The sequence below is a fragment of the Microtus ochrogaster genome, unplaced genomic scaffold (genome assembly GCF_000317375.1).
Source record: "Microtus ochrogaster isolate Prairie Vole_2 unplaced genomic scaffold, MicOch1.0 UNK2, whole genome shotgun sequence".
Taxonomy (NCBI): Eukaryota; Metazoa; Chordata; class Mammalia; order Rodentia; family Cricetidae; genus Microtus; species Microtus ochrogaster.
This window is the reverse complement of record NW_004949100.1, coordinates 20,870,353-20,893,119: the sequence shown is the minus strand read 5'-3', so window position 1 is coordinate 20,893,119 and position 22,767 is coordinate 20,870,353. Positions and strand designations below refer to the sequence as shown.

General features: G+C 46.1%; 1 protein-coding gene across 2 annotated transcripts in view; it reads left to right on the top strand.

Annotated features, from left to right (window-relative positions):
• Actn2 (actinin alpha 2) overlaps positions 1–19,977 on the top strand; it is a 66,310-nt gene extending 46,333 nt beyond the window's left edge. For both annotated transcript variants that reach the window (XM_005365418.2, XM_026788387.1), the window contains 10 exons: positions 1,977–2,127; positions 7,767–7,875; positions 9,445–9,585; positions 11,028–11,210; positions 12,293–12,427; positions 13,303–13,482; positions 14,653–14,799; positions 17,098–17,163; positions 18,064–18,222; positions 19,685–19,977. In XM_005365418.2, coding sequence (XP_005365475.1) covers positions 1,977–2,127; positions 7,767–7,875; positions 9,445–9,585; positions 11,028–11,210; positions 12,293–12,427; positions 13,303–13,482; positions 14,653–14,799; positions 17,098–17,163; positions 18,064–18,222; positions 19,685–19,843 — 1,430 coding nt within the window. In that variant the 3' untranslated portion in view covers positions 19,844–19,977. The remainder of the gene's footprint in view (positions 1–1,976; positions 2,128–7,766; positions 7,876–9,444; positions 9,586–11,027; positions 11,211–12,292; positions 12,428–13,302; positions 13,483–14,652; positions 14,800–17,097; positions 17,164–18,063; positions 18,223–19,684) is intronic.
• The last annotated feature ends 2,790 nt before the right edge of the window (positions 19,978–22,767 follow it).

Sequence of the window (22,767 nt, the reverse complement as noted above, 5' to 3'; positions counted from 1 at the left end):
TGACATGTATACACCAGCACCTATAGTCCACACTGTGACATGTATACACCAGCACCTATATTCTGCATTGTGGCATGTATGTGCATCCCTCCATGAACAAACACACGCATACAATTTACATATAAATAAATCAATGTAAAAAAATCTGAGTTTTGCTGGGCTTGGTGGTGTGTATTCATATAATTCCAACACTTAGGAGGCTGAGTCAGGAGGAGCCTCAAGAGTCCCTGCTCAGCCTGGACCACACAACAACTAGGGGTTCGGAGAGAGGGTTCAGCAGTTACGAGTGTGCTCTTTCCTTGCAACACCCACATCAGGGAGCTCATAACCCTTGTAACTCCTGCTGTAGGGGATCTAGTGACCTGTCCTGGCATCCATGGGCACCTGCGCTTACATGCATACAGCTACACAGACACATACATACCCGAACACATAATTAAAAATAAAAATAAGCTGGGTGGGGTGGTGGCACATGCTATTGGTTCCAGCTGTTGGGAGACAGAGGCAAGCAGAACTCTGTGAGTTCAAGGCCAGCCTGGTCTGCAGAACAAGTTCCAGGGTAGCCAGGGCTTTACAGAGAAACTCTGTCTTTAAAAAAAAAAAAAAAGAAAGAAAGAAAGACAGACAGAAAGAAAGAAAAAAGCCAAACCAAATAATAAATAAATAAATAAATATAAAATATTAATCTTAAAAACAACAAAGAATAAATATACTGTAACTGTTTCTCTCATAAGGCTTCTGTGATGCATTCGTGAGTTCATACGATAAATCTTTCAGTCGGTGTCTAACTCATCCTAACTGCAGTGTTGTCATCACTGACTGTGGGCATTTGCTTTCCATTTCCAGCTTTACAGAATTAAATCGTTATAGGCCACTAGCAAGAGAGTAAATGTAGCTCTGGATCCCCAGTCATAGCAGTATCTAGATTTAAGAAATACTTATAGAGAGGACTGGAAATGTGGCTCAGTCGGTAGGATGCTGGCTTAGCGTACACCAACAAAGCCCTGGGTTCGATCCCCAGGAGCACATAAATTCGGCATGCTGGTACATGCCTATAATCCCAGCTCCAGGAATATAGAGGCAAAAGGATCCGAAGTTTGAGGTCATTCTTGGCTAAATACTGAGATCAAGGCCAACCTGCAGTAGAGACTACTTATCCACATATATATAAAATCTTATAAAATCACACACATATAAAGTCTTATGGAGAAATTAGTGGAGGTTCCAAGAAGAAAATTTCTAATGTTTAGAATCAGAACAAGCAAAACAGGGCCACATTTCACCCCAGAGTATAACTTTCAAATACAAAGCCTGGGGCAAGAAAACCCTGCTGGCAGGCGATTGTTTGAGAAAGGTTTTGCTATGTCACTCATTCTCAGCTTGGAGTCACAGTGCCCTTGACTCTGCCTCCTGGGTGCTAGGATTGGATTAGAGGTGTACCACCATGCCCAGCTAACACAAGGGTTTTATTCAGTCATCTCCTTGTGGCTCATGAATGAGAATAATTTCCAACTGAACTGCAGGCCGTGGTGGGAAAGAAGACAATTGTGTCTTAGAATGATATGGACTATACTTTATAAATTGCATGCTTCTCCCCCCTCACACCTTTCTTTCTGAGACCCCACCTGTGAGCACCTAAAGGGGCTGGCTGTGCTTGTAGGCTGGTCCCTATCCTTCCTTTAAATCTCAGTATTCTCTGAGCACATCCTGGTGTGGGGAAGCTGCTGTGTGACTTTGAGTGTTCATGCTTAGATTAATTGATTCATTTATTTAGACAATACTGGGACTTGTATTCATGGCCTTTGCATATCCTAGGCAAGCCCTACTGAATTGCAGTCTTCTGGTTCTTTTTCATTTTGAGACAAAGTCTCACAGAGTTGGCCAGGCTGTCCTTGAACTTGCGATCCTGCTGCCTCAGCCTCCAGAGTAGTTGGTATGCCGACCTGGCCTCATGCTTCTGACTGTCCCCTTTGTAGGCAAAGAACAGATCCTGCTGCAGAAAGATTATGAGTCAGCGACCCTGACGGAAGTGCGGGCCCTCCTTCGGAAGCATGAGGCTTTTGAGAGTGACCTGGCTGCACACCAGGACCGTGTGGAACAGATCGCTGCCATTGCCCAGGAGCTCAAGTGTGTGCTGGTACCCCGGGTGAAGGCCATAGTGGGCTATGGGCAGGTTCTTCAGGGAGTGGGCACTCTTCCCAGCTGAGTTCCAGGGTCACGCTGGAGCCCCCAGGGATGATGATTTTGGTATCTAGAAATGTAAAAACAGGTCCAGCTTTGCTGTGAGAGGGTCCTTGGGTCCTCCCAACCCTCCTCACACCTGACCCCACATAAACTATTCTGCTTCCAAAGAAATGAGTTTCAGTGTGGAGGCCAGGGCCTAGCAGCCCAGTTCACAGTGTGGGGGGTGGGGTGGGGGGAGGCAAGACCCATGCAAAAAAGGAAGGCCAGAGAGAAGAGAGAAGTCACTACCTCAGCCCCGAAGAAGCAGGCTGCCTCACTTTTCCGAGTTTTGATCTGTGGGGACAGATGTTGTGCTGAGACTAATCATTTTGTAGACGTTTCTGTCTCTACTCTATGCCTGTGATTCCTGGAGTGTGGACATGTGTGTGGAGGGCAGAAGTGGTGTCAGGTCCCCTGGAACTGGAGTTCCACATGGCTGAGAGACTCTGGGTTCTGGGAAATGAACTCAGGTCCTCTGCAAGAGTAACCGATGTTCTTAACTGCTGAGCCATCTCAGAATAGAATAGAATTTTTATTGCCTATCCCTTAACAATAAAATCAAAGTAATTAAAATGTACTTCAATATGTTGCTCCCTGGTTCCTCACTTTTGAGGACCACGAACCCCTTAATTAACAGGTAGGGCTTCATAACACACCACATCTCAGGTTGACCCATATAAACCCTTCATGTTGTTAACCTCACTTTCTGTCAGGACCTTCCATCATGGTTTAATGCTTCTTGAATGCTGGCTCTTTCCTAATTAACAGCCACTCACCAATAAAGCAAGGGCTTGAAAAGGACTCAGGTTATTTAGTGCACTGTAATGGCTCCCGTGATTAATTGGAGCAGTTTAAGTGTTGCCCATGAACTTTAAGAAATAATTTTATATTATTATGGCTGTTACTCCTGGCATTTTTGGTGCTGTTTGCTCCACACGGCTCAGGTGAAACCATGCATGAGATTTAGGTTGTGTTCATCTGACTGTTAGTAACATTCTTTCCCTTCCTGCCCATCCTAGAAATAAGCCAGAGTTTTTATGCAGTTCTCAAAAGTACATAAATTAGTTATAGTGAGCCCTCACTCCTAACACAGCTGTACATGGAGCCATTGTATAAGAATCAGGGAAAAGAAGGAGACCCTAGAAATAATCTCAGAGCGGCTACACTGGTGTTTCCATTGTGATTTAGCAGAAAGTTCTTGCAGTATTCACTCTTTCTTTTTGAGTCAGTGTCTCTCAATAGAGTTCTGGCTGCCCTGGAACTCTGTGTAGACCAGGCTGGCCTCGAACTCAGAGATCCCCCTGCCTCTACATCCTGAGTGCTGAGATACTTTTTCTTAATAATAATTTTTAGAAATAGCGGCCTGCAAATGGGAAGGGGCACATAGGTATGCCCTTGTGTTTGTGTGTGTGTTTGTGTGTGTGAGCGTACAGATCAGAGGACTTTTGGGGGTTGTTTTTTTTGCCTCCCACCTTACCGAGGAGGCAGGATCTTTCTTGTTACTTGAGGCTTCTGGGTTTTCTGCTGTCTTGCCCTCCCATCATACCATATGAGGTCCCATCATACCATATGAGGTCTGGAATTATAAGATGTGCCGTTTAGCTTTTTTATGTGGGTTCTGGGGATTGAACTTGGGTTGTCAGACTTACGTAGCTGGTGTTTTTACCTGGGGAGCAATCTCCCTGACTTCTTAGTTACTTTTTCATTTGTGTTGCCAAAATGTCTGACAGAAACAACTTGAAGGAGGAAAAAGTTTATTTTTGCTCACAGTTTCATAAGGATTTCAGCCAGTCAGGACAGAGAAGACCAGGAAATAGGGAGATCTAGTGTCTTAGGATTTCTATTGCTGTGATTAAATATCAGGACCAAAAAGCAACTTGGGAAGGAAACAGGTCCTGATCACATGTCTTCTTATCATAGGCCATCATGAAGCAAAATCAGGGCAGAAACTTAACTGTCTTAACCTGGAAACAGAAAATGATACAGAGGCCGCTTACTGTCCTGTTCCTCCTGGCTTGCTCAGTTTATTTCTTTTCCTTTCTTTTTAATTGTTTTCTTTTTTATTAGATTTACCCATTATGTTTGAGTGTTTTGTCTGTGTGTATGTATGTGTACTACCTGTGTGCTTGGTAACCACAAAGACTAGAAGTGGCCTTTGGACCCCTGGGAACTGGAGTTAGGAATGGCTATAAAATCACCATATGGATGCTGAGATTTAGACCCATGTCCTCTGTGAGAGCAACAAGTGCTCTTAACCACTGAACCATCTCTCCAGCCCTCCATTTTTTTGTTTGTTTGTTTTTTAATGTATGCCAGAATGACCACCCACAATGGGACTGCCCCTCTCACATCAATCGTTGATCAAGAAAACGCCCGACAAGCTTGCCCACAGGCCAGTCCTGTGGAACCATTTATCCATGTGAGGTTGTCCCCTGCACCCTCTCAGGTTACTCGAGCTTGCCTCAAATTGACTCGAAACTAGCCGTCACGTCTAGGGTGGAGCCAGAGATGAGCATGGCCCTTTAAGGCCCACCCTCGGGGACTCACTTATGCTACCAGACTCTTCCTTCTTCAAATTCATGCAACTAACTAGGGACTAAGCATTCAAAACATGAAACCATAAGGGACATTTCAGGTTGAAATATTTAGATACTTCTGGATTTCTCTGGGCTTGTCTTTATGTTTACTCTTCAAAGATCTACTGCCTTTGTCTTTTACATCAGTGTTGTAGAGCTGCTCGGGACATTTGCTAGATTTGTTTTTTAGTTTATAACCAAAGTAGACACAAGAATCTAGTCAGCCTTGGTCACATGAAAAGTGTGTCTGCTCTTAAGAACTGGGCAACCATGTTCAGAGAGTCCGGTTTTATCCCATGCTTTTTCAGTCTCGGTCCAGCTGGCCTTGGTGAGCTCCCAATAGATCAGCCCCACTGTCTCAGTGGGTGGGTGCACCCCTCGTGGTCCTGACTTCCTTGCTCATCTTCTCCCTCGTTCTCTCCTTATTGGGACCTTGGGAGCTCAGCCCAGTGCTCCAGTGTGGGTCTCTGTCTCTATCTCCATCCATCACCATCTCTGAGCATGGCAAACAATGAGGACTGATGAGAAGCCAAGGACAATGGCACGGGGTTTTGATCCTACTTCATGTTCTGGCTTTGTGGGAGCCTAGCCAGTTTGGATGTTCACCTTCCTAGACATGGACGGAGGGGGGAGGACCTTGGACTTTCCACAGGGCAGGGAACCCTGACTGCTCTTTGGAGAGGGAGGGGGAGAGAAGGGGGGAGGGGAAGAAGGGTGGGAGGAGGGGGAGGGAAATGGGAGGCTGGGAGGAGGCGGAAACTTTTTTTTTCCTTTTCTCAATAAAAAAAAGAAAAGAACTGGGCAACCTTTAATGAGGCGATGGGGAACTTCTGTTCCTACCAGAATGTTCTGGAAGAACACTCAGATGACAATCATATGCATTTCCTCTGTCCAGCAACACAAACAGTAAAGAAATAAACATGAACTAGTAAATGAAAGGAGAAAAAATAGTGGGCTGCGAGATAGAGGGTAACAGTGCTTGTGGCCAGTCTCGATGACCTGAGTTCAATCCCCAGGACCCACATGACACAAGGAGAGAACTGACACTTGCAAGTTGACCTCTGACCTCCATGCTCTTGCTGTGCCATGTGTGTATGCACACATACACAGTTATTTATAAATAAATAAATAAATAAATAAATAAATATGCGATCAATTTTTTAGAGTAGTGAACAACTACTGCCTTAACTCGATGTTGAATAAGCAGAGAAGCAGACCGGAGCCTCAGAGGAGTGATTTCAGGGGAGCAGGCCTCTTCTCAGGCTGTTTTAAAGCCTCCTGCAAATGCCTCTGTTGTCCCCAGTTCTTGCTCTCTTCTTAGCTTAGCAGAGTGGTTGGGTTTTATGCAGGACTCAGACACTGATCCCTGAGATAAGGTTAACTTTCACCCAGGCTTTATGATTTGTTTTGTTTTACGACATTGGAGGCATCTAACAGTCCAAAGAGTCTTTGTCCCTAAATGGAAGAACTCCATCCTGCCCAGTTTTAGAAGACTCTGCTCAGTAATGTCCCTGCACCCTCCTGGACTGGTCACTCAGTAGGCAGCAAACTGCGTGCCCTTCTAGAGGAGCGACGGACACAGAGCCCTACAAGCGGACACCTCCTTCCCTGTGACTCATTTTAATGTCCCAGCCTTCCAGGCCCCGCTGCTGCAGCTTGCTTTCTGGACTGACGTGGGTCAGACAGAGAGTTGGCTCCTTGTGGTTTCCATTTAAAAGTCATGCTCTCGGGAGACCTCAGAGAGGACACGGGAAAAGAAAACTGGCCAGAGACATTAAGAAGACAGTGCTGTCTGTTTTAAAAACTGCTAAATAACTGGTTTTTAGTAATTCTAATGATTTATTCCAAGTGATAATATGTTCAACGAGGACAGTTTACAAAGCCCTGACATTTCCTACCATTTTCTATTACATTTTTGTTTTGCCTGTGTGTATGTTGGGGGTGGGAGTTGGGGGCCCCCTGAGAGTGATGGGGAGGGGTCAATCTCAAATGTTGTTTTCACTTGTCACTATCTACATTTTTTTAAAGACAGAATTTCTTTTTTTTAAATTAATTTTTATTGAGCTCTACATTTTTCTCTGATAAGACAGAATTTCTTAATAAGCAAAGGGCTTACCTGATTCAGTTACGCCAGCTGCCTAGGGAGCCCCAGGGATCCCCTTGTCTGTGTCAAGTATTAATTACAGTAGCACATTAGTGGAGGTCAGGGGACAATCAAGGCATTAAACTCAGGTTGTCAGACTTGGTGGCAGGTGCCTTTAGCATTTGAGCATCTCACCAGCCTCCCTACCAGTTTTCTATTAGGCCTTTTTGTAAAAAGGCATGGGTGTAGCGGTAAGAAAATGGGAGATGGCTCAGTGAAGTGCTTGCTGTGTAAGAATGAGGACCCGAGTTTGGTCACGCAGAACCCATGTTCAAATTCCTGACACAAGGACTGGAGAGATGACTCAGTGGCAGAGGACACAAGGCCAGTTCCCAGAACCCATGTCAGGCAGCTCACAACTGCCTTTAACCCCAGCCCCAGGGAGTCGCCCTCTTCTGTGCTCCAAAGGAGCGCTCACGTGAGTGTGTGCACACACGCGCGCACACACACACACACACACACACACACACTTTTTTTAAAAATGGGTGTTAATTTTAGCTCTAGGAAGACAGATACAGGTGAACCCAGAGCTCACTAGCCAGTCAACCCCGCTGAATAATACAAAACCCTGGAGATTGGAAGACTCGATCTCAAAAGAGAAGAAGAGAGAGTTGTTAGATGATGACTGACAGAAATACTCAGTGTTTCTCTCTGGTCTCCAAGTGCATGTGCACACATTTGCGTGTACATCCATCCATACACGTATTCGTGCACACACATCGCGCTCACGCACTCACACACACCTCTTCCCTGTTTAGTTCCAGCTTGTATGTATTTCCTCACGCCATCTGCGAGAGCTAATCTTTATTTCCTGCTTTTCCTAGTGAACTGGACTATCACGATGCTGTGAATGTCAATGATCGGTGCCAGAAAATCTGTGACCAGTGGGACAGGCTGGGGACGCTCACCCAGAAGAGGAGGGAGGCCTTGGAGGTGAAAACGCTGAGTAGAGGCTCCATACTGAAATCAGTGGTGTTAGTTGTACTTATCCATGGCCTCGTGTGGAGAAAACCTAGCATTATCCAGGAACTGGAACCCTAAGAAGAATGTGGGAAGTGGGAGTCAGAGGACCAAGGGAGGCTGGTAGCTTTGCGTTGGGATGCACCACGTCAGCAAGCTGCAAAACATGCTTTTCAATTTTAAAACGTTTGAGAGGTATATGGTCGAAGCCCTGTTTGTTAAGTAGCAATCACTACAAATTTCCTAAAGTTCTTTTGAAATTTTTTAAAGATTTATACATTATTTTTAATTAATTTCTGTGCATGAGCACTTTGCCAACTTGTGTGCCTGTGCACCACTTGTGTGCCTGGTACCTTTGGACACCAGAAGAGGGCATCACGTCTCCTGGACTTGGAGTTACAGATGGTTGTGAGCCATCATGTGGCTGCTGGGAATTAAATTCGGGTCCTCTGGAATAGCAGTGTGAGTTCTTTGTGTGTTTTTTTTTTTAACCTTTTTCGAGACAGGGTTTCTTTGTTTCTCTGTGAAACAGTCCTAGCTGTCCTGGAACTAACTCTTGTAGACCAAGCTGGCCTCAAACTCACAGAGATCCAATGGCCTCTGCCTCCCAAGTGCTGGGATTAAAGGTGTGCGCCACCACCGCCCAGCGCAGTATGAGTTCTTAACCACTGAGCCAACCCTTCAACTGTGCCAACGACTGGCTCAGGCTGTCAGGTCCATCTTGAGATGTGTACCTGGAAAATGGCAACAGATATGGAAGGGAAAATGCTAGAAAATAAGCCAGGGGATGTAGCTCAGTTGGTAAAGTGCTCGTCTTGTACATACAAGGGCCTAGGATCACTTCCCGACGTCCGTAAAGCTGTGTCCTGTTATCAGTGACTAACAAAAACTCTGGAGATAGAAGGATCAGAAGTCCAAGGTTATCTTAAGCTGTATAGAAAGTTCAAGGCAAAGCTGGGCTTACTGACACACACCTCCAATGCCAGTACTTGGAAGGCAGAGACTGGCAGATCTCTGTGAGGTCAAGGCCAGCCTGGTCTATATAGTGAGTTCCAGGACAGCCAGAGCTACAAAACGAGATCATGTCTCAAGAAAACAAAGAGGCAAAAGAAAGAAAAAAGTTTAGACAAGCCAGGGATACATGAGACTTTCAATCATCAATCAATCAATCACGGATTTAGCTAACAGAAGTTGTATATCTGTGAATTTTCAAGAGGAGCACTTCAGATTCTTTATGCGAGGCTGCTCTGGACGGTATTAAATTCTTCTTTAACTCCAAAGGCCCCCAGAGAATAAACTTGGTGGTGGAGTATTTACCCAGCAGCACCAAGGCTGTGGGTTCTGACCCAAAACCAAAACTAAACAATCAGAGGAGACCCTCAGAGACAGGGAGGGATTGCCATCATTCCAGCAGCAGCGAGGACACATAGCAGGACACACTTGATTGAACTGGATACGTATTTATTTACATGTGTTTGCACACTTAGGGCTTTAAAAAATGTATTTAATTTTTGATAACTCTCGCTTCTATTTAATCTTCAGAGAACTGAGAAATTGCTAGAAACAATTGACCAGTTGCACCTGGAGTTTGCCAAGAGAGCTGCACCCTTCAACAACTGGATGGAGGGCGCCATGGAGGACCTGCAGGACATGTTTATTGTCCACAGCATTGAGGAGATCCAGGTGAGGGGACTCGAGCTCAGTACTCTTTCAACTAATGCATATTTGTCGTATAATGTGTTCTGTTCAAGTATTTCCTGTACCCGAGTCTTTATTCTACATTACCCTCTCCTAACTCCACTTCTGCTCGTCTCCTTCCTTTTCTCAAATAGTCTCTCTTCCATTTTCATGTCACATGTATGTGTGTATGTATGTGCCTTAATGTGTATATAGCACCTAGGTTGTGGGCTGGGAAGATGGCTTAGTTGTCACCCCCCACCCAGGTCCCGACAATCTGAGTACTATCCGCAGAACCCACATGATGGAAGGAGAGAACTGACTCCCACATACATTCTATACATTCTATACCATGTATGAACTCACCTTTACACCACACACACACACACACACACACACACACACACTAAATCTGTAAAAAGGGAAAATAAAAACCAAGAGGTGGCTCTTTAATGCCAGCACTCGGGACGCAGAAGCAGGCGGATCTCTGAGTTGGAGGCCAGCCTGCTCTACAGAGCGAGTACTAAGACAGTCACCGGTACACGGAGAAACCCTGCCTCAAAAAACAAAACAGAACAACAACAACAAAAACAAGAAACAGACAGACAAAAAAAAAAAAAAAGGAAAACAATAAGGTTCTAGATTGAGGAAGACACTTGATATTGACCTCTGGTTCCCAAGTACACACAACATGTGTGTAGCCACGTGAGCACACCACATACAGGCACATAGAAAAGAATCTCCAAAACAAAACCTCTGCTTGCTACCAATTAAAGTGTCTTCCTTTTATATTTCTCCAGAGCATTTAATTAAGTCTATAAATAATATCGCTGGCTTTGGTGTTAGGTTGACAGCTACTGTCAAGTACCCAGGACCCAGTTTCTTCATAACCCATTTATGGCTAATTTGAGATCTAATAGAATACAAAGAAAGCATACATCTGTAATTCTATTTTCAATAAAACTGGTATGTCATGAGGGCTGGCTTTGGTCAGTAAGGTGTTGCCTTGTGGGCACATAGTCATGAGCTCAATCCCTAGTATCTAAATTTTAAAAAAATAACAAATTGGAGTTGATAGCACATGCTTGTAATCAAGTACTGGGAAAGTAGAGACAGGCTGGGACTTGCTAGCCAGCCAGAGTAGTCTAATCAGAGAGCCGCCAGGCCAATGAGAGTCCATGGCTAGAAAAGCAAGCGGGACCTCTGACCTCTACATACATGTACGTACATCTGAACACACATACAAAGTTCACACTAAAAGTCTGGGTGTGGTGTGCATGCCTGTAATCCCAGCTGTCAGTGCAGAAGAAAAATCAGGAGTTCGGGGTCATTTGTGACTTCATAGCAAGTCAAAGCCAGCTTGGCTACTTGAGACCTTGCCTAAAAATAAATAAATATACAGTTGATACTCCTGTCAGATTGACTCTCTGCGCTGTTCCCTGGCATAGAGTCTGATCACTGCGCATGAGCAGTTCAAGGCTACCCTGCCTGAGGCTGATGGGGAACGGCAGTCCATCCTGGCCATCCAGAATGAAGTGGAGAAGGTGATCCAGAGCTACAACATCCGGATAAGCTCCAGCAACCCCTACAGCACTGTCACCATGGACGAGCTGCGCAACAAGTGGGAGAAGGTGGGTGGCTGTGGACTGTGTGCTGGGGGTGGGGTGAGGCTGTGGACTGTGTGCTGGGGGTGAGGTGAGGCTGGGGGTGGGGTGAGGCTGGGTGTGCAGGTGAGGCTGTGGACTGCATGTTGGGGGAGTGAGGCTGGGGCTGGGAGTGGGGTGAGGCTGGGGCTGGGTGGAGGTAAGGGAGGGACAAGATGAGCAGCCATGGATCGGCATGGGATGGAAAGGATTAGCTGACAGTTGGCTGTAGACTGGCTACGTGGTGAGAAAGGGCTGGGGGAGGAAGGAAGACCTAATTCAGCGTCACCCTTAGGCTTTCTTTCCTTCCAGGTTTTATAGATGAGTTAAATTGTCCTGTTGTTTGGCAACTTCTGTGATTTGTGGGGAAAGAAAGTAGAAGTTATTTTCCTTAAAGAAAATATAAATTTTGGCAAAGTAAATGTTGGCTGTGATATTAATACTGTCAGGGAAATGTTTTAAAACCCTGGCCCGAGATGGCTCAGTGGGTGAAGGCACTTGGTGTGCAAGCCTGGGGGCCCAACCCCCCGAACCCACTTAAATAGGAGAGAAGCAACTCCACAAAGTTGTCGTCTGACTTGCACGTGTGTGCTGTAGCATGTGTGTGCGTGGAACACATGCATGACCACACACTCACTTGCACACACACATGCACTGTTGTGACAGTCACCATCTCCTGTGTGCATCTGATGCCCACATTCACAGATAAAGGAAATGCTAACTTTCCATCTGGGAGAGTGAAGATTAAGATGTCACATGACCACATTCAAGTTGGTGATCCTGTACATGATCCCCCCCCACCCATGGGCTTGATGCTTCAGGGAGAGGACTCCTGATGTCCTTAGACTCTGAAATACTCTTGACTAAACTGTTCTTTCAGTAGTGCCTTAGGGTCACAGGCAGCAGTCAGAACTAATCCCTTGAGCAGGAACTCCCTTTCCCCTCTGCCCCCTGAGCCTCTCCTCCCTCTCCACACCCCAGTGTCCTAATATGTGATGATGAGCTCATCCTGTGCTCACTCCTATGAGACCCGAGCTGGCCTCTCATCCTGCTGTCCTGGGTTCTGACAGGTGAAGCAGCTGGTGCCTGTCCGGGATCAGTCCCTGCAGGAGGAGCTGGCTCGCCAGCATGCCAATGAGCGTCTGCGGCGCCAGTTTGCTGCCCAAGCCAATGCCATTGGGCCCTGGATCCAGAACAAGATGGAGGTAGGTAGCCCCCTTCCTGGGGACTTCCGCAGCCTGGAGTTGGTACTGAGCCTCAGAACAGCACATCCTTGCCTGGCTTTCTCTCTGCCCCACGTTCTTCGTGACCTTTGTCTCTCCATGCCAAGGGCTGTTGGAGAGGTTACAGTGAAGGGAAGGCACACTGAAAGAGGGGTCTTTCCCGCTGCCGTCTCTCACCAACAACAAAGCTCTTTCTCAGGTTTGGTCTCACCAGAAGCTAGATTTTTAAACCATCCATCCCTAAAGAGGGCAGGTGAATAGTCACAAATAATTTTGTTTTTAAAACATCCAAGGAACAATGGCATGGGAAGGCTTCATTTCATAACTTTTTAACAATAGCTAGGGGACATTTCCTGTCCCCCTTTGGGATGAGTTAAATTGTGAAGGCACTTGCTGTAGAAACGTTCAGAGGTAGAAACACCTAAGATGAGAAATTCTCCCGAGTCATCTGATACCTGTCTGGCAGCTCTGCCAATGTCTGTCAGTCCTAGTGCCCCTAACACCAGAGCAGAATAGCTGTGTTCAAGACATGTCTCTGCCCTTCAAGAGTGCCGGAAGGACTTTCCTTACTCCTGTTTGAATTGTGGTGGTTGATTTTCTTTCCCCATTCTCTAGACAGACGTGAACTCTACCTTATGAGCCTCTCCTCCTTCTCCAAACCCCAGTGTCCTAATATCTGATGATGAGCTCAACCTGTGCTCACTCCTATGAGACCAGAGCTGTCTGTCTGGGAACATCCAGTGCCTTGGGCTGCCTGATGTGAATATGTCCCCTGGCACAAAGCCAGAGGCCCACTCTCTGTCTCTCTGTGTCCTCGGCTCCCCCACTAAGAGTGTCCCCCCATACCCCACACATAGGAGATTGCTCGGAGCTCCATCCAGATCACTGGGGCCCTGGAGGACCAGATGAACCAGCTGAAGCAGTACGAGCACAACATCATCAACTACAAGAACAACATTGACAAGCTGGAAGGCGACCACCAGCTCATCCAGGAGGCCCTGGTCTTCGACAACAAGCACACAAACTACACCATGGAGGTAGGAAGGGCAGCCGGGCAGCCTGCTCTTTGCCACCAACCTTGACACCCTCTCAACTTGTTTCCCCATACACAGCTCCCCCTCTGTTTCTGCTAAAGTCTATACCTGTGAACACTAGAGATACTTAAGTCTTCCTACTTACAGTGTATGGAAAAGCACTGAACTGTTGCAAGCACCAAACAGTAGTTAATTGTCAACCTTATTATTATTGTCACAGTGATGGAGAGGTTACCAGAACTTAAATTGTCCTCATTTCTTTTTTTTTTTTTTTTTTGGTTTTTCGAGACAGGTAGACCAGGCTGGTCTCGAACTCACAGAGATCCGCCTGCCTCTGCCTCCCGAGTGCTGGGATTACAGGCGTGCGCCACCACGGCCCGGCAATTGTCCTCATTTCTTCCCACTGTTTTTTGGTTAGGGTGTTGTTGTTGTTGTTGAGACATGGTCTCATATACCCCAAACGCTCCTGGATCTGACTGTGTAGCTGAGAATTACCTCGAACTTCTGATCCTCCTACCTCCACCTCCTACATGCTATGATTACAGGCATGTGCCACCATGCCCATTTTTTATTAGTTATTTTAAAAATTAACATATAAAGTCAAGATTGTCCCCATTTCTGCCAGTCTGGCTCAGTTTGATCTTCCCTGGGAGTCATTGGGTATAACCCAGCACCCATCCAGCTATTTGGTAAGTGAGAAGATGTCTTTAATAACAAATAGACCACATGTTGAATATTTAATATGCAAAATGTGGGCCGGAGATGTAGTTTAGTTGTAGAACACTTGCCTAGTATATGCAAGGGTCTAGCTTTAACCCCTAGTTCCAAATATATGTAACATAAATAAATAAATATTTTAAGTATCAGAAAGCCAGGCTGGTGCGATGGCTCAGCAGGCAAAGGCACTTGCTATAAAGCCTGCCCATCTGAGCTGAGTCCCAGGAACCCACGTGAAGGTAGAAGGAGGGAGTTGACTCCAGATTTTCCCTATGATCTCTGCACATGCACTCTCATCACACTAATAATAATAATAATTATTATTAATAAAGTAGATATAGAAAATGTATACCAAACTATGCTTACTTCCTGCTTAGTTGAGTCCCTCTCCTCTTGTGACAGTGAAGCACTAGAACCTCGCAGACCTAGCTGACTGTTGATTCTTCTCCTTGGTAGCATATCCGCGTTGGATGGGAGTTGCTGCTAACAACCATCGCCAGAACCATCAACGAGGTGGAGACCCAGATCCTGACAAGAGATGCGAAGGGCATCACTCAGGAGCAGATGAACGAGTTCAGAGCTTCCTTCAACCACTTCGACAGGGTACCGCTCTCTCTAGTTGTTTGGAAGGCACTTACAGCTGCAATAGCGTGCACACTGTCATTTTGAGTCCTTGAAGTCTCAGGATCCCAGGCTGGCTTTGAGCTCCCTACTGGCTGAAGATGACCTTGAACTCCTGGTGTTCCTTCCTCCCCTTCCCAAGTACTAAGATGATGGCAGGAGTGTTCCATTGTGCCTGGCTAGTCCCTTTAAGTCTTGCTACTCCAAAAAGTTCAGAAGGAAACCGAGTGATACTAAGGGAACTAGCTATCAAATAAGCAGTAGTAACTCCTGATGCCATGGCCAGCTGACAATCCATCAAGGCTTTTGCTTTATTTCCTGGGGTTAGAGGATTTAGCTCAGTGGTAAAAGGCCCTGGGTTTAGTCCTCAGCTTGAGAGAAAGAAAAAAAAAGATGCCCGGTGATGGCGCCCGGTGATGGCGCCTGGTGATGGCGCCTGGTGATGAAGCCCCGTGATGGCGCCCCCGTGATGGCTCCCCGTGATGGCGCACGCCTTTAATCCAAGCACTCCTGGAGACAGCTGCAGGCTGACTCTGTGAGTTCAAGGCCAGCAGAGTTAGTTACAGGACAGCTAGGGCTGTTAACACAGAGAAATCTTGTCTTGAAAAACAAAAAGAGAAAAAACCACAAAAAAGATACAACAAAGCTTAAATATTGGAAACAAAGAAACAAACTTGTCTTGGGGTGTGTTTGGGCAAGAGATCAGGTATTTAGATTACTTCATGGTCTCACTAGACAGCAAGATGGGACACCTTGAATCTCAACATGAGGGAGCAGAGGCAGGATGATCTCTGTGAGTTCCAGGCTAGCCTGATCTACATAATAAGTTCCAGGGCAGCCAAGGCTACATAGTAAGACCTGTCTCTAGAAATAATAAAAGAGAAAGAGAGAAAACAGTCAAATGGGATGGCAGGGCGGTGGAGGGTATGGATGGAGAGCGCCCTCCAGTGGACAGCTCAGTTGCTGAATGCCATAGAGCACAGGATGGTATGACCAGAGCTGTGTTTCTGGGTCATCAAGATGCCAGTTGGGAGGTGTGTGTGTGTGTGCGTGTGTGTGTGTGTGTGTGTGTGTGTGCACTTGCACGCACATGCGTGCGTGTTGGAGTGAAGGTCTGAAATGGAGCAGAAGTCTCCAGTGCTTAAGGACAAGATTTGAAGGCTGTGTGCGAGGGAAGAGAGACAAGTGACATGGTCATTCCAAACTCTGAGGGCAAGAGAAGATTGCTGTCACAGGAAAGACAATCCTCCTACCCCAGCAGTGGGAGGCCATCCTGGAACAAAGCCAGGGAGTCTGTGCATAATGATCTTCTCCAGCAAGTGACCCCCTGAGAGGAAGAGCAAGGGTAAGAGCCAGAGCAGGACACCAGGGGAAGCAGACAGAGGAGGAGTAAGGCAGCGGAGTCTGTGCATAATGATCTTCTCCAGCAAGTGACCCCCTGAGAGGAAGAGCAAGGGTAAGAGCCAGAGCAGGACACCAGGGGAAGCAGACAGAGGAGGAGTAAGGCAGCGCGCAGGGCTGCAGAGTGGCTGACATTGGAGAGGGCTAGCCCCGCAGGCCTGAGAGCCAACACAGGTTCCATTCTCAGAAGACAGGACTTCTACCATTAGCTTTCCAAACTGGCCATTTCCTGGGTGCACAAAATCAACCGAATTACCAATAAAGTCATACGGGTGTTCGCATGTTAGCTGTCCCCCTCACAACCCTGAGACATGTACAAAGCAACACTTTGCATCCAACCCCACACCAGCTGCCCTGCTTATACAGACCTGAGACCACTACAGCTGACCCTGGGTTCCATTCCCAGCACTGTATCTGGATAGTAGGTCCCAAGACTGGTTGAGCCCTAAGTTTCCAGTTTCAGCTCTAGAAATGTTTGTAGTGTGTGCTGTTATCAGTAGGTGGCAATGGTGAGCTCCTAACTGACTCCTTTTGCTGCCTTTAATGCGGGCTTTCTTCCTTTAGTCTTTCTAGCACCTGCCTCCTTTTCCTTATTTTACCTTGCAGCACTGAGGATCAGACCTGGGGCCTCGTGCATATTAGGGCAGGCACATGACTTCCACCGAGTTACAGCCTAGTCTCTTCTTCCCTGCTAAACAGGCTATTTTATAATGTTCTTGTACTGGTGGCTTTGCCCTCCCGAAAGTCAGAGATGACCTCTGGTCTTGGCTGGGCTGCAGGTCACCCTTTCCCTACCATCTTGCTCACTGGGTGCTGGGTCAGGCAGAGCTGTTCACCTCATTCTTAACTGCCCTTTCTCTGTTCTTTGCATTTGCGCAGAGGAAGAACGGCCTGATGGATCACGAGGATTTCAGAGCCTGCCTGATTTCCATGGGCTATGACTTGGTAAGACACAAGCAGAAATTCAGCTGAGGTCAGATACTGTATAAGCCTAGACTGTGGGAAATAAATGATGTAATAACTTATTGAATTGGTTTATTTTCATATCACAGGGCAATGCCTTTTGAAGATATGCCTGTCACTGTATAAAAATAAAGCTACAGAGTTAAAAATTCATTTTCATTCAGTATCAGCAAGGTTTCCTTATGGTGAAAGCATCAAGGATGTGGGATTTCCTGGTCATTTCTAAAAGTTTTATTAATATAATTTGCACACTTCACTAAAATCACTTAAAGTGTGCAGTGGCCTGAGTTTTGCAGTGTGTTTTCCTTTAATATTTTAAAAGATAGAAGATAGATTCTAGGGGCTGGGCATGATGTTGTAAACCTTTAATCCCAGCTCTTGCGGGGCAAAGGCAGGCAGAGCTCTTTGCATTCCAGATCAGCTTGCTATACACTGAGAGTTCAGGGCAGCTAGAGCTAAACAGTGAGGTAGGTCTTTGTCGAGAGAGACAGAGAGAGAGAGAGAGAGAGAGACAGAGAGAGAGAGAGAGACAGAGAGAGAGACAGAGAGAGAGACAGAGAGAGAGACAGAGAGACAGATTATTATAGTAATACATCAGCTAAGAAAACCATGCTTACCGTGAGCTGTAGCAATTCCACTTTGCAACGCTGGATGAGTTAATCTTCCTAATTATATAATGTGGTTCATAAGGGCTACAGAATAGATGGACTTGTGACATGCAGGCGCTTCTGGCTTGATGCTACAGCTTCTTTTAAAACAGAGGAAGATGAACATAAGCCTCCCACCAGGGAAGCTGTTTCCAGAGTGAGGAGAACCATGTGGAGGCTCCATTAAGTTTTCAAACCCTGAAGCACTTACTGTCTCTACGTCACCTTGTCTCAGGGCGAAGCTGAATTTGCCCGAATTATGACCCTGGTTGATCCCAACGGACAAGGCACTGTCACCTTCCAGTCCTTCATTGACTTCATGACTAGAGAGACTGCAGACACCGATACGGCAGAGCAGGTCATCGCCTCCTTCCGGATCCTGGCTTCCGACAAGGTCCGCTTGGATAGACTTTCTTTTGTTTTAAAACTTTTAAAATTATCTTTGGGTATCTGAGAATCAACAAGTACACTTAAACACGGGCTTGGCATGTGTGGAGGTCAGAAGGCAACCTTGGATGTCAGCCTTGCCGTCTCCCTGTGTGAGATATGGTCTCTTCCGTTCACTGCTTTATATGCAAGGAAGGCTACCTTGCTGCAAGTTCTCAGGGATTCTCCTGCCTCCACCTCCCATCTTACCATAGGAGTGCCATGATTATAGACAGATACCTAATGCTATATCCAGACTTTTAAAAATAAATGATTTGTCTATTTGTGCGTGTGTGTGTGTGTGTGTGTGTGATATTTCTCTCCTTCTGCCTTTACATGGGTTCCAGGGACAAACAGTGTTCTCCAGGCTTTACCAGCCTTTACCTGCAGAGCCAATTCATCAGCTGGACATTTCTAATATGAACTAATCAGGGGTTTATAGTAAGAAATTCGGGGAAAGAGTAAAGTTCGTCCCAGAACATGGGTGGGTGGGGGCTTCTCAAAGGGGAACTCCCCTATGTGTATGCTTTTAAGACCTCTGTCCTCAGATGTCAATCTTACTTTTTACTTTTTAAATTATTTTTTGTATTTTTCAACTGAGACAGTGAGAAAGATGGTTTATTGTAACTCATCTTGGACACAAGTAAGAACAGAACCAGTCCAGAATGCCACAGGTCCAGGGCAGAGGGCCGGCGGCACTGTTTTGGTTGACATGGAGGTAGTCAAGTCTCTCAGGTGGTCTCTAGAGCAGATGGTGAGGTTCCAGGCCCCCTGAGATTTGTACCGACAGGAGCACACTGCCCAACAACTTGTTCCCGAGTCCTGGCCTTCAGCATCCACGTCTGCTCCTTCAGCCTTTGTGGGCGGGCAAGCAGGTTTACCTGGACCTCTGCCCCGTCTTTCTTCTCTGGCTCTTCAGCCTGCGCATCCGCTTCTTCCTCCACTTTGCTCTCTCATGGCGCAGACTTCCAAGGAAGATGGCGTTAAGGCTGAGAGCAATCTTACTTTTTCTCTGAGGGAAGTTTATTCTTTCCTAGCAGCAACATATTTCCATATTTTTAATAAACAGCACGAGAGGGTCTCTGTTTTCTAAAAACACCAGTTATGTGACATCATATGATGTACTCCCGTGCTCACTCAGTGTGTGATGTAAACCAACTCCACCCGTGAGGTGGGAAGTTTAGGTTACAATGTTTATCACTCACGTTTGGCCCAGCTTGAGAACTATTGGGGATAATTCTCCTTGTTACTGAACTTCTGCTGAGCACTTCTACTCCCCCTATACACAACAGCTTTTGTTTATACCTGATACCGTGGCTAGTGACACTCTACCTGTAAGTCCTGCAACATAAGAAATGTGTAAATATTAAGATGGTTTATACTCTACTATTCTCTGCGTTTAACTTGCATTCCTTGTGTGTTTTTTCCAGCCCTACATCTTGGCAGAGGAGCTTCGCCGAGAGCTGCCCCCAGATCAGGCCCAGTACTGCATCAAGAGAATGCCCCCGTACTCGGGCCCAGGCAGTGTCCCTGGGGCCCTGGATTACACTGCCTTCTCCTCTGCCCTCTATGGGGAAAGTGACCTGTGACCTGGGATGCTGTTTCTGTAATCCCTGGCCCTATCAGAATGCAATAAAGGCTGGAGTATAGGTTGTTTCCTGGAAACTTGGACAAATTTTATTAAGAGGTGTGGTGAACTGGAGGTGGTGGCACACTCCTTTACCCCCGGCCCTTGGGAGGCAGAGGCACAGGCCTGGTCTACCTAGTGAGTTTCAGGCCTGTCAGGGATACATAGTAAGACCCTGTCTCAACAACAACAAAAGAGAGATTGGAGCGAGGGAGGGACTAAGAAGAAAGGTTGGTCTATAACATACTTGCCATGTAAGCACAAAACCTGAGTCTGAGCCTCAGAATCTACATTAAAAAAAAAAAAAAGATGGCTCAGCAAAGTCTTAACAATCTGAGTTTGACCCCTGGAAGAGAGAACCACAAGCTTTCCTCTGACTTCCACAAGCATGCACATGTACATACTCGGATGGTTCTCTGTATTGGGCTTTTCTCTGTCCTGCCAGCCAGCTCACTAGTAATGACATGGAGACTTATTAATTATGAAACTCAGTCTATAGCTTAGGCTTGTTTCTAACTAGCTCTTATAACTTAAGTTAACCCACTTCTATTCATCTACATTTTACCTTCGCTTTTTACCTTTCTTTCATTCTGTATGTCCGACTCCCTCCATATCTCATGGCGTCTCCCCTGCACCTCAGTGATCTACTCTTCCCGCTCTCTGCCTGCAAGGCCCACTTTTACCTCCTGCCTATCAATCGGGCGCTCAGCTCTTTATTAAACAAATCACAGCAGTACATCTTCACACAGTGTACAAATACCCGCAACATACTTCTTGCAGCTCGTTCTTCCAAGCAGTTTCAGTACCATGTGATGTAGTGGTACTTTACCTGTGTGTTTCTCTCTGAATTTTTGGTTAAATGAAATGAAAGGGCAGGTGGGTTTGTTTCTTTGATTAAGTGACCACTTGAATACTATGAAAACGGGGTGATCTAGGCACAGACGTGAGTGAAAGTGGGAAAACCAAAACCTCCAGGATTCGTGACGGGAAGCAATCCCACATAGGTACTCCAAAGGTCTGGTGAAGGGTTGATGTTTAAGGTGAATCTTCATGCCTTTTATGTTTGTGTGGTTATCTTTGGGAGGACATGTTTGGGATTCTAGCATTTTTTTTTTATTATCCATCTATCAACTGGACTTAAATGTAAGTGATTCTGTCATGCTGTCAGTGGAATTAAGCATTGTGAGATGGGCCGTCAGTGGGAGAAACAGATTGCTCAGAAGATCTTTAGTATTAAAAAGCAATTTTTTTCTTGAGACAGTGTTTCTCTGTAGCCTAGGCTGGCTTCAGATGGGCGGTCTTCTTGCCTCAGCTTCCCAGATATAGAGAGGTTATAGGTAGAGGTCGATATGGCCCCATTTTAATAATTAAAGCAAAACCTTTTCACTGTTTTTTGAGAGTCTCATGTAGCCCAAGTCAACCTCAAACTCCTAATCCTCCTGCCTCTATCTCCAAAGTACTGGGATTACAGTGGGTCACAGTCAGGTTCATTAAATTTTAAAAGTTATTTTATTTATTCTGTTGTTACAGTTTAGTCTGTTGTGTCTGTGGGTGGCCATATGCCTGTGATGACGAGTGGTGGAGGTCTTTCAGGATCTGGTTCTATCCTTCATGTGGGTCCCAGAGATCCAGAACCAGCCATCAAGCTCGGTGTAGTACCTTTACCTCCTGAGTCATCCTGTTGACCTTCACTAACATTTTGAATACTTAATCTGTATTATTTTTAATTATGTAAATGTGTGTCTTTGTACAGCTATGTTTGCGTGAGTGCAGGTACATGAGAAATCAGAAGTGTTGGATCTTCAGGCGGTTTGTGGGTCACCAGACATGGGTGCCCAGAACAGATCTCTGGTCTCCAAGGAAGGGCAGTAAGTCTCCTCAACTGCTGAATCATCTCCTCAGCCCTCTCCCGTTAACGTTTCTGAAGCAGAGCTTGCGGTCATCTCTTCACCATGTAGGACAGGACAGTCGGATTGGCGGGGGATCTTCCTTGGGACTTGAAGTAATTTATTGCCGGAGATGGAGATGGAGACAGGAAGGGAAATAAGATGAGGTGACTACTGTTGTCTCTTAATTCCAGATGCCCAGAGCTTTTGTGTCTAAGTACTCTGTTCAATAAGGAGCTGACAACAGAGGTTCCCAATGACACAAGAAAGCTGCCGTCTAGGGACACTAGGTGGCGCTCTCTCATGCCTTAGCAGGAGAGGGGTACCGTTCTCAGGTGCAGGAGGAAAGGTTTTCCTCTGTGGCCCCTTCCCACTCTTTTGCTGCATTCCTCCAGTGAGTTAACAACACTAAAGGTCAGGGCTTCCCCTCTCAGATAGGGCAGTGGTTCATAGTGTGGCTCTCTCTGTTTGGGTCAAACCCTACACCCTCAAGGACATAGGGCATCATCTGTGCCCCCCACTTGGTGTCTTGGTCTGGTCAGTGTGCACTCGATTTTCCATTCCCGTAGTCTAAAGCTATATAACTTCCCTCCGAGTTCCCATGGTGCTGACAGCTTATAGCAAACAAAGTGGGAACACCTGGTAATTGCTGGTTCTTAATGACCAGGAAACAAGCTAAAAACAAACAAAAACAATTGCTAATTGCAATTAAAGTGTGAATAGAGAGGCAGCCCTACTGACTATGTCTGTTTCCTTGGGTTTGGTAGGTTTTCACAGACAGCTGGAAAGCAACATGCCCCCTGACTATGTTTCCAGAGGCTGCTGGAAAGCTCTTCTTTCCCACTCACCAGTGTATGCTGATAATCTTACTGACCTTTCGCCTTGATCCATTTTCTTTTTTTTTCTTTTTTTTTTTTTTTTGGTTTTTTTCTCTGTGGTTTTGGAGCCTGTCCTGGAACTAGCTCTTGTAGACCAGGCTGGTCTCGAACTCACAGAGATC